Source organism: Nerophis lumbriciformis, linkage group LG23, assembly GCF_033978685.3.
Source record: "Nerophis lumbriciformis linkage group LG23, RoL_Nlum_v2.1, whole genome shotgun sequence".
Classification (NCBI taxonomy): Eukaryota; Metazoa; Chordata; class Actinopteri; order Syngnathiformes; family Syngnathidae; genus Nerophis; species Nerophis lumbriciformis.
In genome coordinates this window covers 25,699,913-25,719,247 of record NC_084570.2, presented here as the reverse complement: position 1 = coordinate 25,719,247, position 19,335 = coordinate 25,699,913, and the positions used below count along the sequence as shown (strand labels likewise).

General features: G+C 40.6%; 1 protein-coding gene across 3 annotated transcripts in view; it reads right to left on the bottom strand.

Moving 5' to 3' along the window:
* Window positions 1-19,335, bottom strand: part of LOC133622315 (copine-8-like) — a 417,761-nt gene that overhangs the window by 124,975 nt on the left and 273,451 nt on the right. For all 3 annotated transcript variants that reach the window (XM_061984911.1, XM_061984910.2, XM_061984912.1), the window contains one exon: window positions 14,290-14,393. In XM_061984911.1, the coding sequence (XP_061840895.1) occupies window positions 14,290-14,393 (104 nt within the window). The remainder of the gene's footprint in view (window positions 1-14,289; window positions 14,394-19,335) is intronic.

Genomic DNA, 19,335 nt, shown 5'->3' with positions numbered 1-19,335 from the left:
AATGCCTATGTATGCTGCCTTTCAAGTTGTGCATGATACATACTTCCTTTTATAGGCTTTATACACATGCACAACAAATGTGTGCCGCTATTGTTGAATCTTGTATATCTCCGGGTTTTCATTGGTAATCTGTTTCAAAAGATCCAACAAAGATAAACTCGTATGAAAATTTTGGGAAAAGACATTTTATAGAGAACACTTACTTTTACGTGCACAAAACAATGCAAAATACATACAGTATAAATAACCAAGAAGCAATATACATACTTTACTAAAAGTTATTTCTCAAATTATTTCTCACCTTCTTTAACACTCACAACTTTGTTGGCCTCATGGTGGATTATTTTTTATTTTATTTTATTTTTGTCCTGTCCAGCTTCTCAGGCAAATCATATAGTTGATGTAGATGCCCATATCGGCTGTTCAGATTTACTTTACAAAAGAGAAGTGTAGAATACTTTTCTTGTTGCCTTATTTGTATTTCACTTTATTAAATGTATTTATATTATCATTTGGTGCAGCCGGGCCGGAGCAGGAGGGGATAGAAAGAGAAAAAAAGAAAGACAGAGGGGGAAATTGTGGGGACAAGAGGGGGATAAGACAGAGTGACAAAAACAAACACAGCAAACACAACAATAACAACAACAACAACAATAGAGCAACATCAGCAAATACGACATGTACAAATATGATGGTAAAAGTGATAGCAAATAAGCAGTTGGCGAAAAATAAAAAATAATACAGAAATGACAATGAGCATTATTACACTACAAATGGAGCAATACAAATACCAATAGAAATAGCGCTATTGATAATGAACAATACCAATAATTTACCTTTATTATCAACAATACAATTGTTCAAATGCAACAATACATATACGTAATGATAACTAGAGATACGAAAGAATGCAGAAAAATGGAGGGGAAGAAAGAGAAGCAACCTATATTAACCTTGTTGATTGTTATAGTAACAATAGGTTAAGCTTTGTCAGTGTGCCATGTATTACCCAGTTTACCCTAGGGCAACAATGTTAATATATGTTTGATGAAACGTCATTATGTGCATGAGTGTATGTATGCATATGTACTTGTATATGTACAGAATGTGTATATGTGTTTGTACAGTGAATGTATATGTACAGTATGTGTATATGTATGTTTGTACAGTGAATGTATATGTACAGTATGTGCATATGTATGTTTGTACAGTGAATGTATATGTACAGTATGTGTATATGTATGTCTGTACAGTGAATGTATATGTACAGTATGTGTATATGTATGTTTGTACAGTGAATGTATATGTACAGTATGTGTATATGTATGTTTGTACAGTGAGTGTATATGTACAGTATGTGTATGTTTGTACAATGAATGCGCGTGTGGATGTACGAACTTTGAGTGTAGATATGTACTGTATCTGTATATGTATGTGGAGCGTAGGTACCTATGTATGTATGTATGTATGTGTATGTGAGTATATGTGAATTTGCATGTACAATACATTTGACTCCCAGTGTGTGTGGGAGCCAGAGTACGGCCCAAGCCCCCAGAGAGCCCAACCCACAAACAGTAGGTGTGGCGCCCCGGGAACCAGGGACCACCGCCCCCACGCAGCCAGGCCGGCCAGCGACAGGAACCCTAGAGCCAGGCCCACCGCGCCGCCCGTAAGAGCCAGCAGCAGGCCGCAGACAGACGCACCCGGCAGAGGACAAGGCATGAGAAAAGCAGGGGACAGCCAGACCCCAAGCCAGCGAGAGACCACACCCCACACGGGCAGAAAGGCGGGACGCCCCGCCCCACCGGCAACCGGACCCCCACGAGCCCACCCCCCACCCCCGGAAAGCGCGGTGAGGCCCTCCCCCGGCCACCCAACCCAAATCGGCCGCCGCAGGACCACCCAGCACGGGGCCACGGGAACCACCCACCCCACCCGAAGGGACCCCAACGATGGAGATGGAACAACCAGCAACCGGCCTGTCGAGTTCCCCCCCTGAGGGAGGGGCAAATAAAAAACAATATTAATAAAATATATATTTTTTAAAAACTATTAAATAAATACATAAAAAATAAAACAAAAATAATTAAAAGAAGATCACGGGCATGCTGACACGCAGTAGCTGGCCGACTCGCAGCACCTCGGAATACCTTGCAGCACCAAGCTACCACAATAGACGCAGGGACTAGACCCAGCAGGCCCCAACCAAGACGGACACCCGGAAGGGATGGACACGCAGTCCGGATGCAGTAGCCTAAGGCGCCGATCCCCGCCTGACAAGCAGGCCCAGAGCGTATCCCCAGAGATATACATACTTACATATATGTACATATACATACACATATATATGTATGTGTACACATACACACATATACATACATACATACATATATATATACACAAACATACACTTACACATACACACATACATACACATACACATACACACATGCATACATATACACACATGCATATATGCATATACACACACACACACACACATCTATAAACACACATACCTATACTCATACATGCACACACATATACATACATACACATACATACCTACATCCGACAAGCCAACCAACACGACAATAAACGAGTATGAGGCCGGCAAGTTCGTCAGCCCCGATAACCACCACGCGCGCGCGCTGCCACCAGTCACAACATCAGCCACCCTCCTGCACCAGACCCAGCAGCCACGGGCGCCCACACCACAAACAAACGGCAGCAGAAACAGCAGCTGCAATACCCCCAGACAGCCAGCACCACTCAATCACATCAAAGCGATCGAAAAAACTGCGACCGGCAACCACACGCCAACAGGATCACGGAGACCAGCCAGTGCCAGCCCGCCAGTCAGCCCAAACGCCAACATGCAAACAAGAGACACTAACACCTCCCCCACCAAAAGACTCCACCACCCCAACCCAAACCCGCACAAACACACCACCGCCCAAACAACCGAGACACAGCATCCAGACCAGACATGGGGGCCGCGCCGCCACCGCTCCACCACACGGCCACGGATCCCACCCAACAGGAAGCGAGACCCGCGCGATGCCACCCACAAATAAATAATTTTTTTTTTTTTTAAATAATTAAAAAAATAAAATAAAATAGAATAAGTAAATAACAAAAATAAAAATAATAAATAAATTAAATAATTAAAAAATAAAAATAAATAAATACAAAAAAAAACAAAAAAAAAAAAAAAATTAAATGAATAAAAGCCTGGCAGGCCACCAGACCACAGTCCCCGCAACCCGCGCCGGCCGAGGAGGCAATGAGGGGTGCACCGTACTCCAGAAACCCCAACGCCCCATGCATATGTACAAGGCCCCCAGAGTGTCTACTGTGTAGTTAAAATTAGGAGGTCAGCCGTTACAGCCGACCTCCAGTCCCTATTGATGTGTGTACTGTAGCGTGAGTGAGATATGTATGCTTGTGGGAACTATTAATGCAATTAGAATTGGGGGACATCAAGGTCATGGTGGGTCCCAACCAAGCCAAGCCCCCCAAATCCTAAGTGTCTAATATGCAGCTAAGATTGAGGGATGGACGAGCAGGGGACAAGACAGGAGGACTGGAGCCCCATAGGAGGCCTCCTCATTCCCCCGCAGGACAAATCCCCCAAAGTCTTATATATGTGTGACTGTGTGTGCTTTAAGTAGGAGGAGTAGAGGGACCGTACAACCTCCCCCCAGTCCATGTAGGCGACAACCAGGAACTACGGCCAGAAGGCCGCCACCACCCTCCCCCTCCCCCCACGGCCCGTGACCCACACCAGACCACTTTAACGTGACGCCACGTGAGTCCACCCCCGCCAAACAAAGCCATCCCCCGCCCGCTCCAACCCAACCCTGCAGAGTCCATACCAGCAACCGAACGCAGAAAAACTGCACAGCCCCCATGCCCAATGCAAACACCGCATCCCGGCCATCCACACAGCAACGTGCCCATACCTGTCCCGGCCAGGGGACGGAGCCCCCCAACGGGGGAAGAAACCAATGCATCCCGTCCGCATGTCAGCTCCCAAACCAGCCGGCAAGCCAACGGCAGCCAGCCCCCACAACCCCACAAGCGCACAGATACCAATCACAGTCCCCCAACCACTCCAACCCAACACAGCAATGCCAACCGCTGGTAGAACCACAGCAACCAACACCATCACCGCCCGTTCACAGTACAAACACCCGCGGTCGCCGAAACCGAAACAAAAAAGCGACCGACCCCGTAAACCACAACAACGCACACCCCCAGCTACCACCGAAGGCCGCCAACCCACCTACCCCAACTCATCCACAGCCAGGCCAATCGAGCTACCGGACATCCACACCCATACACACACCTACACGTACATATACACGCACATACACACATACATACACACACATACATACATATATGTATATACATAAGTATACACACATATATGCATGCATATACATATACACCTACACACACACACACATATATACACATTAATACACCTACATACATATACACATGTACGCATACTGTATACACATACACATACATACACACAAAAAAAACAACCTTTAATTAAAATAAAATATATAAAAATGGTGGATTATTTAGCACTTATCTACAAAAAAGCCTGGTGATTTAGTCGCCAATGCGTGGGATTTTTTGTATGGTGGCTGGATTCTGTGGACTATGTTTCTCACAATCTTTGGTTGCATGGGAACTGAAATATCTTACAAAAGCCAGGGAACAGAATTATACAAAATGCGGGGCATACATAAACTGAGGTACTACTGAACTTTTTTTTTTAGAACTTCTCCTCCCTGCAATGTTTTATATTGGATTATATATGAGGTGGTAGTACTCCAGTTCCTAAACACTAGAATATAAAACATGTTTTCAGTTATTTCACCTTTTTCTGTTAAGTACATAACTCCACATGTGTTCATTCATAGTTTTGATGCCTTCAGTGACAATCAACAATGTAAATCAGGGGTCCCCAAACTTTTTGACTCGGGGGCCGCATTGGGTTAAAACAATTTCGGCCGAGCTGTATATATACATATCAATACATATGTATATACGTTAGGTCAGGAAAAAAAACAGAGGCTATTTAATCCCTCTTCAGGGGTAAACTCCCCTGAAGAGCAGGGAAACCTGTAGGGATGAAATAGCCTCTGTGTTTTTCCTGACCTAACGTATATTCTGCTCTACCACGGTATTGAGCACTGTATAACGGATAAACCACAGTAACCTGGACTATAAATATATATATATATATACTTTATATATATATATATATATATATATATATATATATATATATATATATATATATGTATATATACTGTATATTCCTTGCGCACTAATTGACTGAAAGAGTGCGCACTTGCCGCGTCCTCGCCCAACACTGCGGTGCGATGACGTCACGTTATCGATGGGAACATGCATTTTTAGACAAGATGATTTGCTTGAGCAGCTAGGAGACACCAAGAGAAACAAGTGGTAGAAAATGGATTACAAAAGGACAGATTAAAAAAAAAAAAATTAAAATAAATAAATAAAGGGGCAGCACGGTGGTAGAGGGGTTAGTGCATCTGCCTCACAATACGAAGGTCCTGAGTAGTCTTGGGTTCAATCCCGGGCTCGGGATCTTTCTGTGTGGAGTTTGCATGTTCTCCCCGTGACTGCGTGGGTTCCCTCCGGGCACTCCGGCTTCCTCCCACTTCCAAAGACATGCACCAGGGGATAAGTTGATTGGGAACACTAAATTGGCCCTAGTGTGTGAATGTGAGTGTGAATGTTGTCTGTCTATCTGTGTTGGCCCTGTGATGAGGTGGCGACTTGTCCAGGGTGTACCCCGCCTTCCGCCCTATTGTAGCTGAGATAGGCTCCAGCGCCCCCCGCGACCCCAAAGGGAATAAGCGGTAGAAATGGATGGATGGATAAATAAATAAAATAATTAATTTTGAACTAGGGACTTCCTGCGGGCCGCATTATGGACGCTGGCGGGCTGTATTCGTTTGGGGACCCCTGATGTAAATAGTCATGAAAATAAAGAAAACGCATTGAATGAGAAGGTGTGTCCAAACTTTTCTGTACTGTGTGTGTATATATATATATATATATATATATATATATATATATATATATATATATATATATATATATATATATATATATACATACACACACACAGTATATATATACATATATACACACACACACATACAGTATATGTACTATTAATGAGACAGTGGTGCTTGAACAGGGGTGTCAAACTCAAATACAGAGTGGGCCAAAATTTAAAACTGAACAAAACCGCGGGCCAAGGTTGAACAAATTAACTTTTTAATAGGGACCCAAACAAGTTTTGCATTGAATATTGAACAAGCAAGGCTTATATAACTTCATAGTGACATGCAAAATCGAGTTTCAAATAATAATAATAATAATTAAAAAATATCAATGGCATATCAAATACAATTTAAATACAAATTGAATGTCTCTTTTCTATTTGCAGACTTCTGAGGTAAATATCAACATCAACTTTTTCCACAGGCTAATACATTTGAAAATAAAATAACAATGAATAAACCAACCATTCAGGACTTTAAACTGCTCAGTTTGCAACACACAGATACCTGGCATCTTTTCTTGGATGCTACTTCATTAATGTCGGGGCTCAGGCTTTGAGCTGAGGCAACCTTCATTATCGAACGAAGGTGTTCATCAGTCATTATATCTCGTAGTCCACCCAGGACCACAGTCTTGGGGGCGTGCCTTAAAGGCACTGCCTTTAACGTCCTCTACGAGCTGTTGTCACGTCCGCTTTTCATCCATTCTAACAACGTGCCGGCCCAGTCACAAGATATGTGCGGCTTCTGTACGCGCACACTCACGTGAATGCAACACATACTTGATCAACAGCGATTCAAGTTATACTGAGGGTGGCTGTATCAACAACTTTAACACTGTTAGAAATATACGCCACACTGTGAACCCACACAAAACAAGAATGACAAACACATTTTGGGAGAACATCTGCACCGTAACACAAAATAAACACAACAGAACAAATACCCAGAACCCTTTGCAGCATTAACTCTTCCGGGACGCTACAAAATACACCCCTGCTACCACCAAACCCCGCCCCCTCACACACACACACACACATTGTAGCATCCCAGAAGAGCTGCAAAGGGTTCTGCGTATTTGTTCTGTTGTGTTTATGTTGTGTTACGGTGCGGATGTTCTCCCGAAATGTGTTTGTCATTCTTGTTTGGTGTGGGTTCACAGTGGGGCGTATATTTCTAACAGTGTTAAAGTTGTTTATATGGCCACCCTCAGTGTAACCTGTATCGCTGTTGATCAAGTATGCTTGGCATTCACTTATGTGTGCGTGCAGAAGCCGCACATATTATGTGACTGGGCCAGCACTCGTTGGACTGGATGAAAAGCAGACGTGACGATTTTCGGGAGGGGCACTGACATTTGGGAGTCTCCCGGTAGGGTTGGCAAGTATTAGAATTAGCGGTGAATGCGGTGTTACCGCGGCACCGCCGCTGAATGTAAGCGGCGGGCCAGCTTTAGTGTTAATTTGATATCGCATGAAGGGCCAAGTGAAATTACATGGCGGCCAAATTTGACACCCATGTGCTAGAACCTTGCTTAAAGGCACATCAGCTAACAAATTTTCCTTTTTAACTTCCATCAATATAAACTGATAAACATACATAATCGTGTATATATATATATATATATATATATATATATATATATATATATATATATATATATATATATATATATATATATATATATACTGTATATATATATATATATATACTGTATATATATATATATATATATACATACATGCATATATCGTATATATATGTATATACACTGTATATATATACACACATATGTATACATATATGTGTATATACATACATGTATATACATACATACATACACATACTTATATATACATACATATACACAGTACATATCTTATACATACAGTATACACGTATATATACATACATACTGTACATATACATTCAATATATATACATATATAAACACCAGTGACGTGCGGTGAGGTTGATGGCTGGTGAGGCACTGACTTCATCACAGTCAGATTTACAAACATATGAACCCTAAAGAGTATCTTATTCACCATTTGATTGGCAGCAGTTAACGGGTTATGTTTAAAAGCTCCTACCAGCATTCTTCCCTGCTTGGCACTCAGCATCAAGGGTTGGAATTGGGGGTTAAATCACCAAAAATGATTCCCAGGCGCGGCGCCGCTGCTGCCCACTGCTCCCCTCACCTCCCAGGGGGTGAACCAGGGGATGGGTCAAATGCAGAGGACAAATTTCATTACACCTAGTGTGTGTGTGACAATCATTGGTACTTTAACTTAACTTTAACTTTACACATACAAACTGTAGCACACAAAAAAGCAAATTTAATAAAAAAAAACGTTATTATGGTCTTACCTTTACTTAGAAATTAAGTCCATGCGCTGCAACTAAAGCCCTCACTTAAACTTTCCACGTACAAGATTTAATCTATTTAAAAAAGTGTAACCAAGGGTATATAAATGTCGCCTATTCTGTATGAAACTACAAAATAACAAACACGGAGGCTCCAGTTTACACGAGGACCACTTTATTTACCTTCTTTCAAAAACCCCCGCAACGTGACATCACTTCCGCTCTTAGCGCCTTCAAAATAAGAGCTCAAGGCATATACTGTATAACAGCGCCTAACAGGAACTTAACATCACAAAGAGGAAAGCCCATGAAAATAGGTTACAAAAGTTATTTAATAAGAAGCCAAAAAGTGCAAAAACAATAATGTTCGTGTTGGAGGAGTTGTGAATTAGGTACACCTGCAGTCTGCAGGTGTATCTAATGTTGTGTCCCTGCAGTCATTCACAACTCCTCCAACACCAACATTATTGTTTTTGCACTTTTTGGCTTCTTATGAAATAATTTTTTAAAATAGATTCAATCTTGCACGTGGAAAGTTTAAGTGTGGGCTTTAGTTGATATAACAATTCTACGGCGGGGGTGCAGGAGGCGAGCCTCAGCCAGTGCGTCTTTTGCAGCCGTTTTATGATCGCTCAGCACAAGAAATACTTTACACACATACAGTTGTTGACAAAATACACTGTACATTATATACCTCAGCTAACTAAACTATGGAAATGTATAATATAGTTCATATAGCAATACAGTCTCACTGCACAGCAGGCCAGCAGTTAGCCGAGTCATTGCGCAATCCATGTTGCGGCACTGAGTGACGTGCCTCAACTGGCTGCTGTTCACCGCACCGTCTCTTCTCAGTATTTGAACGGCAAATGTGAAAATTCAGCGATTTTGAATAAAAATAATCTAAAATTGGTGAAGTTAAATGGAAAATAACTTTATAGTATAATCACTGGATACATATAACAATTTCATTTTTTTTTTTTTTTTTTTTACATTTTCTTTCTTTCCATGATGGCAGGTGAGGCCCCGCCTCACCTGCCTCTAGTGACTGCACGTCACTGATAAACACATATATATGCATATATATACCTATATATACATATATCAAGATAAGTAATAAACATTTTCTTTATTTACATTGTAGATTGTCACTGAAGGCATCAAAACTATGAATGAACACATTTGGAGTTATGTACTTAACAAAAAAAGGTGAAATAACTGAAATCATGTTTGATATTCTAGTCTCTTCAAAATAGCTATCCTTTGCTCTGATTACTGTTTTGCATACTCTTGGCATTCTCTCGAAGAGCTTCAAGAGGTAGTCACCTGAAAGGGTTTTTACTTCGCAGGTGTCATATTAATGCCTTCAGTGATAAATAAATAAATGATAAATGGGTTATACTTTGACAGTATTTCCACATTCACCCATTCACACACACATTCACACACTGATGGCGGGAGCTCCCATGCAAGGCGCTAACCAGCAGCCATCAGGAGCAAGGGGTGAAGTGTCTTGCCCAAGGACACAACGGACGTGACTAGGATGGTAGAAGGTGGGGATTGAACCCCAGTAACCAGCAACCCTCCGATTGCTGGCACGGCCACTCTACCAACTTCGCCACGCCGTCCCCCTCACAGTGACAATCTACAATGTAAATAGTCATGGAAATAAAAAAAACACATTGAAATGAAAAGGTGTGTCCAAACTTTTGGATGGATGTATATATATATATATATATATATATATATATATATATATATATATATATATATGTATATATATATATATATATATATATATATATATATATATATATATATATATATATATATATATATATATATATATATATATATATATTTATCAGTGACGTGCAGTCACTAGAGCAGTGGTTCTCAAACTTTTTTTGTCATCCCCCACTTTGGACAAGGGGGAGTTTTCAAGCCCCACCTGCCCCCATCGGCCTAACAGAACGCTAATGCCAAGCTTAACATTTTCAAATTTATTGAACATCAAGTAACATCAAGTTGTATACATTCAAACTCAATAACATAAAATAAAATCAAGTTCAATAATGAATAAAATAACTGTGCAGTTGTGGTATAACTTGCCCATCCATCCATCCATTTTCTACCGCTTATTCCCTTTGGGGTCGCGGGGGGCGCTGGAGCCTATCTCAGCTACAATCGGGCGGAAGGTGGGGTACACCCTGGACAGGTCGCCACCTCATCGCAGGGCCAACACAGATAGACAGACAACATTCACACTCACATTCACACACTAGGGCCAATTTAGTGTTGCCAATCAACCTTTCCCCAGGTGCATGTCTTTGGAGGTGGGAGGAAGCCGGAGTACCCGGAGGGAACCCACGCAGTCACGAGGAGAACATGCAAACTCCACACAGAAAGATCCCGAGCCCAGGATTGAACCCAAGACTACTCAGGACCTTCGTATTGTGAGGCAGATGCACTAACCCCTCTTCCACCGTGCTGCCTGGTATAACTTGCATCAAGTTCAATAATAAATAAAATAACTTGCATCAAGTTCAATAATAAATAAAACAAAAGTGTTATAACTTGCATCAAGTTCAATAATAAATCAAATAAAAGTGTTATAACTTGCATCAAGTTCAATAATAAATCAAATACAAGTGTTATAACTTGCATCAAGTTCAATAATAAATCAAATAACTTGCATCAAGTTAAAAATAAAAAAAAATAAAAGTGCCACTTTGCAATCTTTGCAAAAAAAAAAGGAGGAGCTATGCATTTGGCAAGACAGGGCAAGTGACAGCACTTTGCCCCGGGAGAGCCACCTTGCTTCACTGTGAAACACATACTTGCCAACCCTCCCGGATTTTCCGGGAGACTCCCGAAATTCAGCGCTTCTCCCGAAAACCTCCCGGGACAAAATTTCTCCCGAAAATCTCCCGAAATTCAGGCGTACCTGAGTGACGTGTCGACAGCATGTTTTCACGTCCGCTTTCCCACAATATAAACAGCGTGCCTGCCCAATCACGTTATAACTGTAGAATGATCGAGGGCGAGTTCTTGGTTTCTTACGTGGGTTTATTGTTAGGCAGTTTCATTAACGTCCTCCCAGCACGGCAACAACACACAACAACAGCAGTCACGTTTTCGTCTACCGTAAAGCAGTTCGTCTGCCGTAAACAGCAATGTTGTGACACTCTTAAACAGGGCAATACTGTCATCTAATGTACATGCATATGTGACATTAACATCTAGGGCTTTTAGAGAGTGCAGTGCACAACTGCGCACACAACAAGGAGACGAAGCAGAATGCATCATCAGAGACGGTGTTCAGCATGGTTAGAAAAATAGTGACAGAGAATAGAACAAGGATGGACAATTCAACCCTTAACTCAACAATGAGTAGATGAGTGTTATGTGTGTGTATATGTGTAAATAAATGAACACTGAAATTCAAGTATTTCTCTTATTTATATATATATATATATATATATATATATATATATATATATATATATATATATATATATATATATATATATAGCTAGAATTCACTGAAAGTCAAGTATTCTTATATATATATATATATATATATATATATATGTGAAATACTTGACTTGGTGAATTCTAGCTGTAAATATACTCCTCCCCTCTTAACCACGCCCCCACCCCCACCTCCCGAAATCGGAGGTCTCAAGGTTGGCAAGTATGGTGAAACAGCACGGCTGTATGATCAGCTCCCATTTCCTCACACAGTGCAGAGAACAGTCGCGCTTTCAGTGGTCGTGTTTTGATCAAATTTACCGCGCTCACATCTGTTAAAACCTCATTGAGTTCGGGGCTGAGCTGCCATGACGCGAGTTCTTCCCGGTGAATGACACAGTGTGTCCAATGCGCATTTGGCGCAACCCTGCTGCTTGTTTCTTGACCCTGCCATGGTCTGTGCGCCATCAGAGCAAAAGTCCACACAGTTTTCCCATTTAAGGTCGTGTTCTTTGAGGAAACTGTCCATTATCTTGAACAGCTCATCAGCAGAGGCTCTATTTTTGATGTATTTGCAAAACAGCAAATCCTCGCACAGTGACTCACCATTCACAAAGCGGACGTATGCGATGAACAGGAAGTCTTTATTGCTGTCAGTAGCTTCGTCCACTTGTAAAGCAAAACGACTTTCTTTTCATTTGTCTCCGAGTTGTTCCTCAAGATCACTTGCAATGTCGCATATACGTCTCGCAACTGTGTCGTTTGACAGTGGGACAGCTTTTCATTTTGCTGCGCTTGTCTCGTCAAGTTTGTTCCGCTTAGCCCCGCCCCCATTAGTTACTGTTGCTATGTCTGTCAAACTTTTGCTCCTACCTAGAAATGTAAAGCCTACAGGAAAAATAAGTAATTTACATTTATTTATATAGCGGATTTCACAGACAGAATCACAAAGTGATTTACAGTGTGTATAGAAAATGAAAGCATAGTAAAAAAAAAAAAAATCTAAAAAAAAAAAAAAAAAAAAAAAAAATTAAAGTGAAATTCCCTCCCGTTCCTCGCGCCCCACCTGTCATGTCTCTATTCCCCACCAGTGGGGCGCGCCCCACACTTTGAGAAACGCTGCACTAGAGGCAGCCTCACCTGCCATCATGGAAAGAAAAAAAATGTAAAATGAAAAAACAATAATTAAATTGTTATATGTATGCAGTGATTATACTATAAAGTTATTTTCCATTTAACTTCACCAGTTTTAGATTATTTTTATTCAAAATCGCTGAATTTTCACATTGGCCGTTCAAATACTGAGAAGAGACGGTGCAGTGAACAGCAGCCAGTTGAGGCACGTCACTCAGTGCCTCAACATGGACGGACTCGGCTAACTGCTGGCCTGCTGTGCAGTGAGACTGTATTGCTATATGAATTATATTATACATTTCCATAGTTTAGTTAGCTGAGGTATATAATGTACAGTGTATTTTGTCAACAACTGTATGTGTGTAACGTATTTCTTGTGCTGAGCGATCATAAAACGGCTGCAAAAGACGCACTGGCTGAGGCTCCAGTAGCCCCGCCTCCTGCACCCCTGACGGGAGTGGTATATCAACTAAAGCCCACACTTAAACTTTCCACGTGCAAGATTGAATCTATTTAAAAAAGTTATTTCATAAGAAAAAAAAGTGCAAAAACAATAATGTTTGTGTTGGAGGAGTTGTGAATGACTGCAGGGCCACAACATTAGGTACACCTGCAGTCTGCAGTCTCTGACTTTTGTCCTTTTTGCCATCCGGCAGAGGTTACCAAGGAAACAGTATCAGAAGCGCCAGTGACAGGCAGTATGTCCTTTTAATTAAAGTTTAAAGGCATGGACGATTGTGACACAAATTACTGATAATGAATTGCATAGCAAACAATAAACTGGTGACGAGGAAATATAGTCTATAGTTAAAATTAACTATGCAGGGTTGTGTAATCAATGCTGTTGAGAACATTATGAGAATATTAAAATAAGCAAAGCAAAGAAACAACAAATGTTTTCTTTTTTTTTTTCCCTTTACTCGTTGGTGCCCACCCATTTCATTTTTGACATATTGAAAAACCTTTGCTTCAAATGAGCACATGATTTTCTCATGTAATACTGAGAATGTTTGAATTTTGTTGTAGCAAATAAGTCAGTGTCTATAAGACATTTTAAGTGTTGTACCAAATAAGTCAGTGCCTATAAGAGATTTTAAGTGTTTTACCAAATAAGTCAGTGCCTATAAGAGATTTTAAGTACTTATTCCATCCCAGTGGAGTTATTGTTTCTCAGATCGAAAGCACTCACGTTCCATCTTCGTTGCTTCGGTAGAAAACCATGAACGGGTCTGACTTGCCGAAGAAATCCTTCTTGTCCAGCTTGTTGGCACAGAACTGCATGGTGGCGCTGTCCTGCAAGGATGCGTGTAGATGGGACGGGAGAGTGGCAATGTGGAGAGAAAAGAGAAAGGTACACCATTAAAAAAAAAACTGTGATATGATTTATTTATGGTCTTTTGACTATTGTAGTCACATTCCATTTTATTGTAATGACAATTTAGTTCAACAGCTGCGAGGCTGCACTGGTCATTACACAGAAAAAAATCAATAATTTGAGAAATGAAAATGACTAAACAATAATATTATTGTATGTTACAGACGATTGGACTATGAATATACCACATACGATACATTATTTGTGCAAGCACTGCGCCAAAGCGAGTGTTGACACAACACTGGTCCATGGTTATTCCGGACTACGATGAAGGTGATCCAGGCTTCGTTTAGCAATGACAAGAGTGTCCTTCTTCCCAAGGTGGGAAGTTGTTATTTTCTAGTCATGACTGTTGCCTTAAATGAGGTCTGAGTGCGTACAAGCTGTGGATTTAATCGTTAGTTTAACGGTGATATTTGCATTATTACATATATTTTTCCATTTAATGTTTGTGTATAGTATATTCATCTACATGCTGTTACAAATAGGGATGGGTACCAAATGTAGTACTTTTATAGGTACGGACCAAATTCCGTGGGTACTATCGGGCATCAATTCACGTAATATCATATGGTATCATTTTCAACCATTATCTTGGTTACTGTTACATATTATTTTCGTGTCTCCCTATGTCAAGCATCAAACGATTACAGTTGGTACAAAATGCGGCAGCTAGACTTTTGACAAGAACAAGAAAATGTGGTCATATTTACCTTTATATATCTGCATACCTATATACTGTGTATACCTTTATATACCTACAGGGCTCGAATTTAACCACAGCAACTGCGACAAAAGCCGCGACCGCCCTCGTCATTTGCCGTAATGCCCTAAAAAATTGACCAACATCTGCGGCAAGAACATGCCGTGACCGCCCTTGACTTTTTACTTGTTAATGGACTAGAGATGTAACAATAAACGGTATAATGATAATTTGCGATAAAATTCTAAATGGTTACTAATACCGTCTAATTTGTTAATTACCGAAACCCCGTCATTTATTAATGCATTTTAGGCAACGAAGTCAGGCACATGTGCACTAGCGTTGTTTGGCTTGATAATCATGGCGGACAAACTACACAGACTTTGCCGCAGAGATTTCCCCTAAACGGAGCCAAGCGCTTGGTTTAACGTCATTTTCCCTCGGTTCCTGGGGTGTGTTTAAGAGCGCACTTTTAAATAATGGACAATATTGGAGACAGCGCACTTGTCCCCACACTAAAAGCATACAGCGAAGGAGAAAAACTATTTGATGTTGCTTTTATTTTCTCAATACAGCGTCCATCAGCTGCTGTGACTAAGAGTTAATGAGGTGAGGAAACATGCAGCAGGTGATGTGTCATGAACATTGTCACAACTTATTTATAAAGTCTTTAGTTTGTTTACTGGGATGTTCACTCATCCTTTAATTTAACTGCAAACTGTATCAGTGTTCAAATAACATCAATACTACCTAAAATAATTTGTCATCTCATCGAATTGAACAAAGGCTGTGAAGATTGTGTATTCAATGTGAGAGGTGTCTCTCCTGTTAGCCAAACTGTTGTACTGAACCACAAGGGGGCGTTGGAGAAAAACAAAGCTTGTTTATTAGACTTCATCTTCATTAGCCAAACTACTTTGTGTTTTATTTTGATATTAAAAAGTAAACGGCATGTTTTTTTACATTACTTGTGTTTTTTTCATCTCACAAAGGTATTACTTTAAAAACCATCCATGTGACATATCATTTTGTTAATGTGTTATTGTGTATAGTTAATTCCTATACGACATATTTCTGGTCAAACTCTTAATGGATCTGACCCGATACAGCATCTACATGTACATATAAATATACATAACTTTAAAAAATTTAAAAATTTAAAAAATACCTCCCTCTATCAAAATGTAAAAATAGAAATAAAGGCATCATGAAATGATAAAAAGCTGACAAGTGTATATTAATAATGAGACAGTTTAAACCATTCTTGCCAACCCTCCCGATTTTTCCGGGAGACTCCCGAATTTCAGTGCCCCTCCCGAAAATCTCCCGGGGCAACCATTCTCCTGAATTTCTCCCGATTTTCACCCGGACAACAATATTAAGGGCGTGCTGTGATGGCACTGCCTTTAGCGTCCTCTACAACCTGTCGACGCGTCCGCTTTTTCACCATACAAACAGCGTGCCGGCCCAGTCACATGTTGTATGCGGCTTCTGCATACACATGTAAGTGACTGCAAGACATACTTGATCAACAGCCATACAGGGCACACTGAGGGTGGCCGTATAAACAACTTTAACACTGTATGATTGTCCTCCTGTTGGTGGGTCCTTCAGGAGAACGCCTGTGTGTGGAATCTTTTAAAGTGGGGAGACTGGTGCAAAGACAGCCACCACACTGTCCTTGGCAAAGAGAAGGCCAGGGTCCAATGGCATGGAGACCAAGACAATTGGGGGCCCATCTATGCTGTAGCCTTCTTCCGCCTTTGTGACCGTTGTGGAGCTTCTCTGCAACCATCATCCGCCCACTCCGCCGTTGAGGTCTTTTTTGACAAGGGAGATGTGCAGACTCCAACGTCACTTCTTCACTGTGGGGAGCTGTATCCGATGGTAAGGGAAACCCAGGACGACCGGCACCTCCTCACAGCTGCAGGAGGCTGCCGGAACTCCGGTCTGTCAGAGGACCGCCTACCAGCACTTGCTTTTCTCTCAGGGTGTGCTCCCCTAGCCTTTTGTCTTCCCAGACTAACCCACAAGGCAGCGGGGCAATATATATATATACATATATATAAATATATACATATATATATATCATTAATATTAATATATATATAAATACACATATATATATATATATATATATATTAATATATACATATATACAGTGGTGCTCATAAGTTTACATACCCTGGGAGAATTTATGATTTCTTGGCCATTCTTCAGATAATATGAATGATAACACAAAAACCTTTCTTCCACTCATGCTTAATGGTTGTGTGAAGCTATTTATTGGCAAACAACTGTGTTTACTTTTTTTGATTCAAAATGACAAAATAAAGTACCCAAATGACCCTGATCAAAAGTTTACATACCCCAGTGACTTTGATCTGATAACATGCACAACAGTTGACACAAACAGGTTTGAATGGCTAATCAAGGTTCCAATCCTCACCTGTGACCTGTTTGTTTGTAATGAATGTGTGTGTATAAAAGCTCAGTGAGTTTCTGGGCTTCTGACAGACCAGTGCATCTTTCATCCAGTACTGCACAGATGTTTCTGGATTCTGAGTCATGGGGAAGGCAAAATAATTGTCACAGGATCTACGAGAAAAGTTAATTGAACTGCATAAAACAGGAAAGGGGTATAAAAAGATATCCAAGGAATTGAGAATCCCAATCAGCAGTGTTCAAATGCTGATTAAGAAGTGGAAAATGAGGGATTCAGGTAGACCAGCAAAGACTTCAGCAACAACAGCCAGGAAAATTGTTCGAGATGCAAAGAAAAATCCACAAATAACTTCAGCTGAAATACAGGACTCTCTAAAAATTGTGGTGTGGCTGTTTCAAGATGCACAATAAGGAGGCACTTGAAGAAAAATGAGCTGCATAGATGAGTCGCCAGAAGAAAGCCATCAATCCAAATTACTTCGTTCCAGAAGTTTTGAGGCTTGTCTCTGTGCTGTTTGGTGTAATGTAAGCAGGATACTTTGTGATATTTGCGCAAAAATGGCTTTCTTTTGGCGACTCGACCATGCAGCCCATTTTTCTTCAAGTGCCTCCTTATTGTGCATCTTGAAACAGCCACACCACAATTTTTCAGAGAGTCCTGTATTTCAGCTGAAGTTATTTGTGGATTTTTCTTTGCATCTCAAACAATTCTCCTGGCAGTTGTGGCTGAAATCTTTGCTGGTCTACCTGAAGCCCTCATTTTCCACTTCTTAATCAGCGTTTGAACACTGCTGATTGGCATTCTCAATTCCTTGGATATCTTTTTATACCCCTGTCCTGTTTTATGCAGTTCAATTACCTTTTCTCGCAGACAATAACCTTTTCTCGCAGATCCTTTGACAAACATCTGTGCAGCACTGGATGAAAGATGCAATGGTCTGTCAGAAGCCCAGAAACTCACTGAGCTTTTGTACACAAACATTAATTACAAACAAACAGGTCACAGGTGAGGATTAGAACCTTGATTAGCCATTCAAACCTGTTTGTGTCAGCTTTTGTGCATGTTATCAGATCAAAGTCACTGGGGTATGTAAACTTTTGATCAGGGTCATTTGGGTACTTTATTTTGTCATTTTGATTTAAAAAGAGTAAACAAAGTTGTTTGCCAATAAATAGCTTCACACAACCATTAAGCATGAGTGGAAGAAAGGTTTTTGTGTTATCATTAATATTCTCTGAAGAATGGCCAATAAATCATAAATTCTCCCAGGGTATGTAAACTTATGAGCACAACTGTATATTAATATACAAACCCTGTTTCCACATGAGTTGGGAAATCGTGTTAGATGCAAATATAAATGGAATACAATGATTTGCAAATCATTTTCAACCCATATTCAGTTGAATATGCTACAAAGACAACATATATGATGTTCAAACTGATAAAAACATTTTTTTTTGCAAATAATCATTAACTTTAGAATTTGATGCCAGCAACACGTGACAAAGAAGTTGGGAAAGGGCATGTTCACCACTGTGTTACATCACCTTTTCTTTAACAACACTCAATAAACGATTGGGAACTGAGGAAACTAATTGTTGAAGCTTTGAAAGTGGAATTATTTCCCATTCTTGTTTTATGTAGAGCAATGATCCTCAACAGGCGGACCGCGGTCCATGTCCGGACCCAGCGACGTGTCCGTCCGGACCCA